This window comes from Pyxicephalus adspersus, chromosome 2, assembly GCF_032062135.1.
Source record: "Pyxicephalus adspersus chromosome 2, UCB_Pads_2.0, whole genome shotgun sequence".
Classification (NCBI taxonomy): Eukaryota; Metazoa; Chordata; class Amphibia; order Anura; family Pyxicephalidae; genus Pyxicephalus; species Pyxicephalus adspersus.
Window position 1 is genome coordinate 73,873 of NC_092859.1, and position 13,677 is coordinate 87,549.

The window sequence follows — 13,677 nt, forward strand, 5'->3', positions numbered from 1 at the left end:
GAGCCTATCCAATAATATAATACCCTACTAGGTAACAGAGCAGGCCTATCCAATAATATATTATCGTACTAGGTAACAGAGCGAGTCAATCCCATGGTGTGACAATTTTTAGAGAATACAGGAGCTATCCTATTATAAGGTAACATAGAACATTAAAGAAACCACCTGCATTACTAGGAACTCTACTAAGTAATTTAGTAAGTCTATTGAGTAACATGAAAGCTATCCTGGTATCACAGAGGGGGTCTATCCATTAACATGGCACTCTACAAGAAAAAACATGGGGTATATCCAACAAAATCTCACTTTACCAGGTAAAACAGGGGGTCACTCCAGAATCATGATAATCTTTTCCAACAGCTTGGCACTAATCCATGTAGCACAAGGGGTCTACCTTGGCATTCTATCAGTAAACACAGATGGTCAATTCAATAACATGACAGTGTACCAGAAAAAAAAGGGGGTGACTCCAGTAACGTGACAATATTCCAGGTAACACAGGGGGCTCAGTCAATAATTTCATATTTATCAGATAAGTCAGGAAGTCCATTTATTAAAATGACATTTTACCTGGTAATAAAGGGGATCCATCCACAAATATGGCACACTAATAGGTGATATGGGAAGTCCATCTAACAACACAACATTCATCAAGGTAAAAGCAGGTACCCGTCAATGACCCTTTACCAGGTAATATGAGAGGCCCTTTCAAATGACATGTCAGCCCTAGACACAAGGCAGATCGCCCTACAGTTTTCCCTTTCCGCCTGGTTACCTGGTTGTCGTTACACAGCCACTCAGTCAGGGTTTTGCAGGGAGACAGCCCTTCTTTTATATTTTTTTTAACTCTCAAAGTCTGCCAGCAGAACTGACAGGCTACAACTCTCACTGAAAGTTTGTTACAGGCCAGCTCCATAACTATTTGTTTCCCACAGCAGGGCCCTGGTATGCTGTAAAATGGCAGCTCAGACCTGCAGTGAGAGCAAGCAATCCAGCACAGCTCCCAGTGACTGGCACCTAAACAGCTACTTGGCACCTCTGCAGCGCTTGTTCTTAAGCAGCAGTTGCATATTTTACCAGTGGGCGGCAGTGAGTGGTTCACTACAACCCGCATTTATTCCCTTTTGGGCTGTTGCAGGTAGATGCTACATCTACCGGGACGTGAACTGTTCCGTTGGGTAGCATTTTCCCTAAAGCTGCAGTTCACTGGCATCTAGAAACCAAATTTTGTAACCCCAACACCAGTCTGACCACCGCCTCAGCTTTAGTTCACATTAGTGGTTTCTGCAAGCAGATTTAGGCAGTTTTACTGTTAAAAACTTCTTGCAAAAATGATTAACATTGAAATGAATGGTGCGTTTTTCTCTTAGCAGAAGGCAGCTGCATTGCTGTGCATTTTTTCTACATTCACACAACATACCCCAGCCATTTAAATGAACAGGAATACGAAGCACTTTTCACCACTATGCAAACTTAAGTAAGTGTCCACATTTATTTCCCCAGCAGTTTCAATTAAAACTGGAAATTATGGTATAATTCCCTGGCACCTAGCAGTTGCCAATAAGTGTGCAAGAGCTAATGTGAAATAAATCTAAACTATTTTGCTGCATTGATTACATTATTACACCCCAAGGAGTAGCACTAGAAAGCTAGGTCACAATACACCGGAAATTTGGGTAACAATACAAAGACAAACTTGGAAAATACGAAAAGGGCAGGAATTACAAAGTTGAAAAAAGGCCCAGCTTTATTAAAGCTCTCCAAGGCTGGAGAAGATAGACTATCATGGGAGAACCTGGGTGATCCAGCAATATCATCCCATCCCAGATAGCATAATAATAATACTTCAATATCACACTACATACTCTTATATCATCTTATCCCATGTATCAAATATTATATCCCTAATATATATCACACTACATCCTCCTATATAACCTCATCCCAGATATCAGATATTATATCTCTAATATAATCACACTACATCCTCTTATATCATCATTATATCCCAATATATCACACGACATCCTCTTATATCATCCCATCCAATATATCAGATATTATATCCTAATATATATACTACATCCTCTTATATCATCTCATCCAATATAACAGATATTATATCCTAATATATTACACTACATCCTCATATCATCTCATCCCATATATCAGATATTATATCCCTAATATATCACACTACATCCTCTTATATCATCCCATCCCATATATCAGATATTATATCCCTAATATATCACACTACATCCTCTTATATCATCTCATCCCGACATCCTCTTATATCATCCCATCCCATATATCAGGTATTATATCCCTAATATATTACACTACATCCTCTTATATCATCCCATCCCAAATATCAGATATTATATCCCAATATATCACACGACATCCTTTTATATGATCCTGTCAGTAAGCTTCTCACAATATGGCCCTATGCAGCACAAAATTTGATATTATGTCTTACAAAACGTTCCAGTCATACACAGTAGAACATCCAAATCAGTCCGCAGTTATATATATTCTAATATCTAATAACTATGATATAAGGATTGAATGATGTGACGTCACAGATCGTATTACGTCACACACACGCTATTCTATGGACAGCTGAGGATTTCCCCGTACGATCCATGGAATGATGATCCGATTCTAAGGATGAGATCCCCGGCTATTGCGCAGCGCTCGTCTGGCTATTGCGGATCGTGACGTCATGTCATGATAAATATCACAGCGCCTATCGTGAGGTGACGATACTGCAGAGATTACGCAGCCGGGAAGACACCGCAGCATCCTGCACTCCGACACCCGCAGCACCGATACTCACCCACCTACCGGCACCCACCCCCCACTCACCGGCTGCCGCTGCTTCTTGGCCTTTCTGACGTTGCTAATAAAACGTCTCCCCATTTTTTTAGCGTACCAGACAGAGACGAACATGTCCGACCAGCAGAGGGGAGGAGGAGGAGGAGGAGTGCCTGAGAGGAATGGCGGCAGGAGGAGACACCGAGGGGGGAGAGAGAGAGAGGGGGGGGGGCAACACAGAGATAGAGGAAGGTAAAAAACAAAGACTTTTGAGAGATAGGAGTGTGTCAATACAGTGAGGGAAAGAAGTATTTGATTGCCGGCTGATTTGTACGTTTTCCCCCTGACAAAGAAATGAGCGGTCTATAATTGTAATGGGAGGATTATTGTAGCTGTGAACCCTCAAATACCCCGTGCTGAGAAGTCAGAGCTTGCTGTGCATTGTAATGAGTGAATAATATTTGGCCCCTATCATCCAGCAAGATCTTCGGCTCCCAGGTGTCTTCCCTGTATGCAGGTGAGCGGAGATTAGTGGCACCTTCTGTAAGGGGTCCAAGCTTGTTACAGTACCTGTATATAAGACACCTGTCCATAGAAGCAACCAATCAGATTCCAAACTATCCACCATGGCCAAGACCAAAGAGCCCACCATTGAGCTTAACAGATCCTCCTTAATCGCGCAGCTGAAATCTAATCGCCTTAATTGGCAGATTCGCGCTCCCTATTGCTCATTATTGTGAATGCAGGAATCCGGCTGGCAGTGAGGCGAGTGTACGCGCACACTCGAGTCTGGACCGCGGTACACCGCGCTCGCTAGTCGCGTGTACTTTCACGCTTCCAGCGAGCGCGGATTTTGTTGATGAATCAGGGGCATTATGCTTTGCAGGTGTTTTTCTGCTAAGGGGACAGGACACCTTCACTGCATCGAAGGGACGATGGATGAGGCCATGTACCGTCAAATCTTGGGTGAGCACCTCCTTCCCTCAGCCAGGGCACTGGAAATGGGTCGTGGATGCGTATTCCAGCATAACAATGACCCAAAACACACGGCCAAGGCAACAAAGGAGTGGTGGAGGGCACCACTCCTTTGCCCTTTGTCAGAGGGCAAACATACAAATCAGCAGGGGACCAAATACTTCTTTCCCTCAATGTATAAAATCTCCTCCAAGGAAACCCTATATTGGCATAAGGTGTTAGTAGGGGAGACCTCACATTTTGAACTTATTTGACTTATCCTTGACAGGAATCTTTTTTTTAAGCTAACTTTGTATTTTTGTATTCCTTTTATGAATAAATGTATAAAAGGGAAGTGGGGGTGAAAAGAGAGAGGAGGAGGAGAACAGAGAGAAGGCAGAAAAGAGGAGGAAAGGGGCTAGAGAAAGAAGATAGGAGAGAGACCAGGGAGATAAGGAGGGGAAGAGATACAGTGCGGAAAAAGAGACAGGGGAGATAAGAAGGTAAAGGAGAAATACAGGGGGGAGAGGGGGATAGGAAATAAAAGGATCATGATACATGGATAAGAGGTGAAGAAAGGGATAACTAATTTGGAAAGATTGATAATGGGGAGGGGGACAGAGAGATAACGAAGAGGGGGATAGGGGGGGGGGGGATGGGAGACAGAGAGATAATGGGGGATAGGGAACAATTAGACTAATTTTATAGTCATTTACTCTCTCTAAACCACATCTTATATTTTCTCCTAACTATCCGAAGATTTTCAAACCTTACCTTACATCTACTCCACCAACTGCTACACTACGTCTCTCGAGGTTATTGCACAAAATTACGAGTTGTTGCACATTGACCTGACATTTTTTTTACTATTCTTTAAAGATATTTCTAGAATAGGATTGTAGCAATTTTAGATCTGTATTTGCTGATACCCATTTTTATGTTTTATTTCCCTATATATGAGAAGGGTTCTCAATATCCCTCAAGGAAGCCCAGAGGATGAAATGCGTTGGGCTTCAGACCTATCACAGTAATGCTTATCCCCTTCTCTCTTTTGGAATTATATGTTTTGTAATTTTAATAGGAGACACATGTCTAGTACCCAATCTGATTCAACTCACAAAGAGATAATGTTTGGATCGTATCTATACATGATAACTGGTATTTTTGTTATAAGTATTACAGCATTGTGAAATCCTATGCAACTAAAAAACATTTTATATAAATGTTGCAACACAAAACCCCTATCTTTTTTTTTTCTTTTCCATTTTGTTCTCATTCAATCTAAGGGGGTGGCAGTAACATATATTTGAAGGAAATAACCACATTTTGTATTCTCTATACAATACTTACAAAAACCCAACGTAACCCCATCTATCCAATGTTTCCTAGAAATAATCAGCATCCTCTGAATCCAACAGTCCCAGCAATGCATCACTACCCCCGTCTATCCAACATGAATAACAACAACCTATCAGCACCCCATCCATCTAACACAGCATGATGCCCAGCAAACACTTCCAACAGCTAAGACGAACCTCAACCATCCAACAGCCCCAACATTCCATCATCGCCTCTGTGACTACTCTGAAAAAGCCCAAACAGCATTGCAACACAGCAACTTATAGGTACCTAATTTATCCACCACTCCCAGTAGCCCATCAGCTCCCCATCTATCCTTTATGCCCAAACATAAAGTAGCATTACACCCAGCACTACATTCCCAACAACCTATTGGAACCCCCAAAACAGGCGTCTAAATAGGACAATTAGGTGACACACAACAACCTTGGTAAGTCACTTTTGTAAGAGCCGGTATCAGGGAGATGTGGAAGAGGAGGCCAACATCCTGAACGACCTTCCCTTAGAGAAGCGCTTTAATTCTATACTCTACATTCTCGTAGGAGAAGAGAAGCTAGATGATATATTCTACATAATCCCTAAAATGTCCCTAGATTGCCCTCTGATTCTGGAAAGGGGAATACTACACAAGTTACCCTTTTTTGGAAACCAAAATAGTGCTCAGCATTTAAGTTTAAATGATTCAGTTATGTGGAATGGATCAGACATAAGTCTCTCTTCTCAGCTGCAGTCTTCTGTGTCGAGTATCTGTGTCCCCGTCATCTAGTTCAGCAAAGATTGGCTCAATCTAAACAATGATCGCATGCATTGTTCAGCCAATACCAACAGGATCCATTGAATTACAGAAAATTCCAATAAAGATGGGTAAACCATCATAAGACTTCCACATTGCTGGATCGTTCATTATGGGACACTGAAACTCCCTGAAGCCTACAAAGGTAAATATTAGTTAAAACAACAATAAATAGTTTTGGGTTTTCAATTATTTCTAGGGCATATTTAACCCTCTCCAGAAATGGGTAACGGGTACTATGTACCCCTTTACACATTCCCCAGGGTTTTAAGGTATTAAGTGTGTAAAGCATTCCTAATCGAGCCTTTGGGAATGAAATCTAGCTTGTAGAAGGTCAGCTGAACCTCTTAATAGATTTCAAAGAATTATTTACAAAAAGGGCCAGAAATGTATAGGAGCTGATCATTTCTCCCTCTCTGGGGTATGAATGGACAGTTACATTTACAAGGAGATGGGTGAAGAACTGCAGCACTGTGAGGAGCCGGACCATAATATTGTTCTTAACAACCACTAATAGACTCTTTGTGTAAATATATGAGGAACACACATCACAAAGAGGTTCACTGGATTCTGCATTCTTTAGAAATGTGTATGTGGTGTATGGAAAGGATATGTGTGTCCTATAAGAGGATCTGCTTGTCTGCAATGTATAGGAAGCATAAATATAGGGAGCATAAAAGTTGTCTGCAGTCTATGTATGTATGTGGTCTATAGAAGAAATATGTATGGTCTATTGGAAGATGTGTGTACAGTCTGTAGTCTATAAGGATGAAATGTACTGTCTATAGGGATACTGTGTGCAATCTATAAAAGGACATGTGCAATCTAATCTGATTACGTAAGGGAGAATGTGTACGTTTTATAGCGATACTGTGAGCCTGATTTATTAAAGCTTTCCAAGACTGGAGAAGGTACACTTTTATCTGCAAACCCGGGTGATCCAGCACACTATTTGTTAGCAAATGTTTACAAATCCTGGACCAGATCTGTTTCAGGTTTGCTGGATCACCCAGGTTCACCAATACAAGTGAACATTTTGCAGTCTTGGAGAGCTTTATTAAATTAGGCCTCATGGGTACTCTGGGTACAGACAGTTCACATGTAAATGTACAGAAAAGCCAAACATGTTCTCTGAGTTGTATTGACTGTCTGTTTCACCCTTTTGTATTAATTAGGCTACTTTCATACTGTTCACATGAGTATTAGGGTAACCACATCACTTCTTTGGTTCCAGTGAAGCAGTAAAACTGCTATTTTAAACAAGTAATACTCAGCTCTTTGTCCTAAATATTTCAATGGATATTTTGTCACAATGGACACCGTGGTTAAAAGGGAACTTTGCCATCCATCACAAGATAGCAGAACTCAAGCATGACACTGTAAATTGATCAATTTATAAAATAGCAACTATAACCTCCAGGTGATAGATGTATTAGAAATAGACCGAAAAATCAATAAATAAAAAACAGAATCATTAAGATTGATAAAGGATCAATGTCGCCCCCATTCCAGTCACCGGGGAGGATAAAGGATCAATATCTCCCTCTTTGTTGTCACTGGGAGGGATAAAGGATCAATATCGCCCCTTTCCAGTCACCGGGGAGGATAAAGGATCAATATCGCCCTCTTTGTTGTCACTGGGAGGGATAAAGGATCAATATCGCCCCTTTCCAGTCACCGCGAGGGATAAAGGATCAATATTGCTACCCTTTCTAGTCACCGGGATTAATAAAGGATAAATATCACCCCGTTTCCAGTTACTGTGAAGAATAAAGGATCAATATCACCCCCTTTTCAGTCACCGGGAAGGATAAAGAATGAACATCACCTACTTTCCAGTTACCGGGATCAGTAAAAGATCAATACCGCCCCTAGTCCAGTCCCCTTGGAGGGATAAGGGATAAATATTGCCCCCTTTCCAGTCACTGGGATGGATAAAGAATCAATATCGCTGTGTCATGAACAGACAGTTCACATGCAAATGTACAGAAAAGCCAAACATGTTCTCTGAATTGTATTGACTGTCTGTTTCACCCTTTTGTATATATTAGGCTACTTTCATACTGTTCACATGAGTAATAGGGTAACGACATCACTTCTCTGGTTCCAGTGAAGCAGTAAAACTGCTATTTTAAACAAGTAATACTCAGCTCTTTGTCCTATATAATCCAATGGATATTTTGTCACAATGGACACCGTGGATAAAAGGGAACAACAGTAGGACTAAAGGATCAATATTGCCTTCTTTCCAGTCACCGGAAAGGATAAAGGATCAATATTCCCCCCTTTCCAGTCACCAGGAGGGATACAGAATCAATATCGCCCTCTGTCCAGTCACCAGCAGGAAAAAAGGATTAATATCGCCACCATTCCAGTCACCAGGAGGGATAAGGGATAAATATTGCCCCCTTTCCAGTCACCAGGAAATATAATGGATCAATATTGCCCCCTTTCAAGTCATGGGGATCGATACAGGATCAATATCGCCCCCTTTCCAGTCACCAGCTTAAAGGATCATTATCGTCCCCTTTCCAGTCACCGGGAAGGATAAATGATCAATATCGCCCGCTTTCCAGTCACCGGGATGGATGAAGGATCAATATCGCCCCAATTCCAGGCATCTGGATGGCTAAAGGATCAATATCGCTCCTATTCCAGTCATCGGGATAAATGAAGGATCAATATCGCCCTCTTTCCAGTCACCGGGAGGGATAAAGGATTAATATTGCCCCCTTTCCAGTGACTGGGAGGGATAAAGGGTCAATATCAACCCCTTTCCAGTCACCAGGGTGGATAAATGGTCAATATCGCCCCCTTTCCAGTCACCAGAAGGGATAAAGGATCAATAACGCCCTCTGTACAGTCACCAGCAGGGAAAAAGGATCAATATCACCCCCTTTCCAGGCACCGGGAGGAATAAGGGGGCAATATCGACCCCTTTCCAGTCACCGGTAGGGATAAGGGGGCAATATCTCCCCCTTTCCAGTCCCTGGGAGGGATAAGGGGTCAATATCGCCCCCTTTCCAGTCACAGGGATGGATAAAGGATCAATATCACCCCCATTCTAGTCACCAGGAAGGATAAATGGTCAATATCTCCCCCTTTCCAGTAACAGGGACGGATAAAGGATCAATATCGCCCCCATTCTAGTCACCAGGAGAGATAAGGAGGCAATAACGCCCCCTTTCCAGTGTCCGAAGAGATAAAGGATCAATATTGCCCCCTTTCCAGTCACCGGGATGGCTAAAGGATCAATATCGCCCCCTTTCCAGTTACCGGAAAGGGACAAGGGGGCAATAACGCCACTTTTCCAGTGTCTGAAGGGATAAAGGATCAATATCGCCCCCATTCCAGTCACCAAGAGGGATAGGGGGACAATATCGCCCCCTTTCCAGTTACCGGGAGGGATAAAGGATCATTATCGCCCCCTTTCCAGTCACCAGGATGGATAAAGGTTCAATATCACCCCCAGTCTAGTCACCAGGAGGGATAAAGGGTCAATATCGGCCCCTTTCCAATCATCGGGAGGGAAAAAGGATCAATATGGCCCCCTTTCCAGTCACCGGGAGGGATAAAGGGTCAATATCACCCACTTTCCAGTCACCGGGAGGGATAAGGGGGCAATATCGCCCCCTTTCCAGTCACCAGGAGGGATAAAGGATGAATATCGCCCCCGTTCCAGTGATCGGGAGAGATAAAGGATCAATATCGCCCCCATTCCAGTCACCGGGAGGGATAAAGGACCAATATCACCCCCATTCTAGTCACCAGGAGGGATAAAGGATCAATATCGCCCACTTTCCAGTCACCGGGAGCAATAAAGGGTCAATATTGCCCCCTTTCCAGTCCCTGGGATGGATAAAAGGTCAATATCACCCCCTTTTCAGTCACGGGAAGGGAAAAAGGATCAATATCGACCCCTTTCCAGTCACCAGGATGGATAAAGGATCAATATCGCAATATCGCCCCCTTTCCACTCACCGGGAGGGATAAATGGTCAATATCGCCCCCTTTCCAGTCACCGGAAGGAATAAAGGATCAATATCACCCCCGTTCCAGTGACCTGGAGAGATAAAGAATCAATATTGCCCCCTTTCCAGTCACCGGGAGGGATAAAGGGTCAATATCACCCCAATATCGCCCCCTTTCCAGTCACCAGGATGGATAAAGGATCAATATCGCCCCCATTCTAGTAACCAGGAGGGATAAGGGGGCAATATCGCCCCCTTTCCAGTCACCAGGATGGATAAAGGATCAATATCGCCCCCTTTCCAGTTACCGGGAGGGATAAGAGGGCAATAACGCCCCCTTTCCAGTGTTCGAAGGGATAAAGGATCAATATCACCGCCATTCTAGTCATCAGGAGGGATAGGGGGGCAATATCACCCCCTTTCCAGTTACCGGGAGGGATAAAGGATCAATATCGCCCCCTTTCCAGTTACCGGGAGGGATAAAGGATCAATATCGCCCCCTTTCCAGTTACCGGGAGGGATAAAGGATCAATATCGCCCCCTTTCCAATCACCGGGAAGGAAAAAGGATCAATATCGCCCCCTTTCCAGTCACCGGGAGGGATAAAGGATCAATATCGTCCCCTTTCCAGTCACCGGAAGGGATAAAGGGTCAATACCACCCACTTTCAAGTCACCAGGAGAAATAAGGGGGCAATATCGCCCACTTTTCAATCACTGGGAGGGATAAATGGTCAATATCGCCCCCTTTCCAAACACCGGGAGGGATAAGGGGGCAATATCGGCCCCTTTCCAGTCACCGGGAGGGATAACAGATCAATATCGGCCCTGTTCCAGTGATCGGGAGAGATAAAGGATCAATATCGCCCCCTTTACAGTCACCGGAAGGGATAAAGGGTCAATATCACCACCTTTCCAGTCACCGGGAGGGATAAGGGGGTAATATTGCCCCCTTTCCAATCACCAAGAGGGATAAGAGGGCAATATCGCCCACTTTCCAGTCATCGGAAAGGGATAAAGGACCAATATCACCCCCATTCTAGTCACCAGGATGGATAAAGTATCAATATCGCCCACTTTCCAGTCACCGGGAAGAATAAAGGGTCAATATCACCTCATTTCCAGTCACCGGGAGGGACAAGGGGGCAATATTGCCCCCTTTCCAGTCACCAGGAGGGATTAGGGGTCAATATTGCTCCCTTTCCAGTCACAGGGATGGATAAAGGATCAAAATCGCCCCCATTCTAGTCCCCAGGAAGGATAAAGTGTCAATATCGCCCCCTTTCCAGTCACCGGGATGGATCAAAGGATCAATATCGCCCCCATTCTAGTCACCAGGAGGGATAAGGGGGCAATATCGCCCCCTTTCCAGTTACTGGGAGGGATAAGGGGGCAATACCGGCCCCTTTCCAGTGTCCGAAGGGATAAAGGATCAATATCTCCCCCTTTCCAGTCACCAGGATGGATAAAGGATCAATATCCCCCCATTCTAGTCACCAGGAGAGATAAGGGGGCAATATAGCCCCCTTTCCAGTTACCGGGAGGGATAAGAGGGCAATAATGCCCCCTTTCCAGTGTTCGAAGGGATAAAGGATCATTATCGCCGCCATTCTAGTCATCAGGAGGGATAGGGGGGCAATATGGCCCCCTTTCCAGTTACCGGGAGGGATAAAGGATCAATATCGCCCCCTTTTCAGTCACCAGGATAGATAAAGGAACAATATCACCCCCAGTCTAGTCACCAGGAGGGATAAAGGGTCAATATCGCCCCCTTTCCAATCACCGGGAAGGAAAAAGGATCAATATCGCCCCCTTTCCAGTCACTGGGAGGGATAAAGGATCAATATCACCCCCGTTCCAGTGACCGGGAGAGATAAAGGATCAATATCGTCCCCTTTCCAGTCACCGGAAGGGATAAAGGGTCAATATCACCCACTTTCCAGTCACCGGAAGGGATAAGGGGGCAATATCGCCCCCTTTTCAATCACCAGGAGGGAATAAGGATCAATATCACCCCCTTTCCAGTCATCGGGATAAATGAAGGATCAATATTGCCCCTTTCCAGTCACCAGTCAGAATAAGGGGGAAATATTGCCCCTTTTCCAGTGACCGGAAGGGAAAAAGGATCAATACCCCCCCCTTTTCCAGTGACCTGGAGAGATAAAGGATTAATATCGCCCCCTTTCCAGTCACCAGGAGGGATAAAGCACCAACCACTTCTTAATTTCAGACTTTCCTGGGGTTGATAAAACCTTTGACCTCCTGACGTTTGCCTTTATACAACTTTACTTTACCCATAGTTACCCGTCTGCTTTCAGTGGCAGCACCAAGCACTGAAATGTGCCAAGGATTGGTTGTTTCCATGTTGGTCACAGGTGGAAACCAATGATGTAGCTTGCTGAAATGGTAGTTACTCCCAGTTAAGTTTACCAACATATATTTCCTTTATCAATTTCAGTGATGATTTTTTTCCGCACTGTTGCTATTATATATTTTTCACCTAGAATTTATAGATTGGATTGAGTAAATACAGCTAGGAAATTGGTGTTTTTTTGTGTGTCTTCATTTCAGGCAACACAATGTACAATTTCTAAAGGGGGGAACCTTTTCTATACCAACCATATCTGTAGCAGGAAGAAGATCCATAACAAGCCACCAACATATTGTTTTGTATGACATTGTGGAAACATTTAATAACTAAGAAAAGACTGTAGTGTAAAGGAGATGTCAATACTCACCTTCATAGGGGAGATGTGAGAGTGGGAGACATAGCCATGAACATTCTCAATCTGTGACAGGTTCTTCTCTGACACGTGGACCAGTTCTGGGGCCTTCATGGGATTAGCCAGGTGAGCTGGACTGTGTTCCAGAGGAGGAGAATCATCATCCTGGTACCGATATTTCTGTGAAGACAGAACATCACATGACCAACATTAACCAATCAGAACTCCTTTAGTGACCAGTTACATGAACTGTAATTTAGATCTTGCCCAGGGATATGCAGCTTACTGAAGCTTATGTCAGTCATCCTGGTCCTTTTCTTGTAATGGGGGAGGAGGGGGAGGGGTTTAAAAAACACAGAGACCTACATCAGTAATGTAAAATAATTTTGTAGAAGCATTATAATGAATTAAATGGAACATTTCCATACTCATCAGCAGTATTTCTGGAATCACTCATGTGATATATTATTACCAACCAGTTACCTCTGTGGGAGAAATATGGGGACTTCCTTCTAGAAAACACATTCTGCTTACCTAGATAACATAAAACAAGCAGGCAGTAGAGTCTTTGCACAGTCAGGCAACCAGCACTTTGAGTGTCTCTAAAAGAATGAGCTTCTACTCAAATATTTCCAGGACATTTCTGTTGTCTAAACCAGTCACAGAAATCCCACAACCCATAAATTACCCTCCATAATCCCCATCGCTGAGGATAATCAGAAAGTGTAATTTCTGAAATTTCCAGCAGGGGGTGCACAAGGACCAACAAGTATACAGAGGCAAGTCACTAAAGAGTGAGCTCTGTGTCCTATTTCTGGTATGAGAGTAAAATCAATCAATTTCATAAAGACATCAGATTGTTATATAAATTCTGATCTGCCCCACTTCTTAGGATCACGTCCAATACACAACTATTGCATATTATGAGTTTCTTGACTCTGCTGAATGAAAGTCTCGTTATGAGTGAGCTTTATGGGAATCTCTAAAATCCTGGATAGACTAAACATCACTCCCTGAGTTTGGGTTCCCTGAATGTCATTATCTGACCATAAGGTAAG

The 13,677-nt window shown here is 43.5% G+C and overlaps 1 protein-coding gene across 7 annotated transcripts in view; it reads right to left on the minus strand.

Moving 5' to 3' along the window:
• Positions 1-13,677, minus strand: part of DLG4 (discs large MAGUK scaffold protein 4) — an 86,597-nt gene that overhangs the window by 19,804 nt on the left and 53,116 nt on the right. For 5 of the 7 annotated variants that reach the window (XM_072399160.1, XM_072399162.1, XM_072399161.1 and 2 more), the window contains one exon: positions 12,635-12,799. In XM_072399160.1, coding sequence (XP_072255261.1) covers positions 12,635-12,799 — 165 coding nt within the window. Of the gene's footprint in view, positions 1-2,871; positions 3,020-12,634; positions 12,800-13,677 lie in introns of those variants that run through there. The other 2 variants (XM_072399166.1, XM_072399163.1) reach the window with 2 other exon arrangements.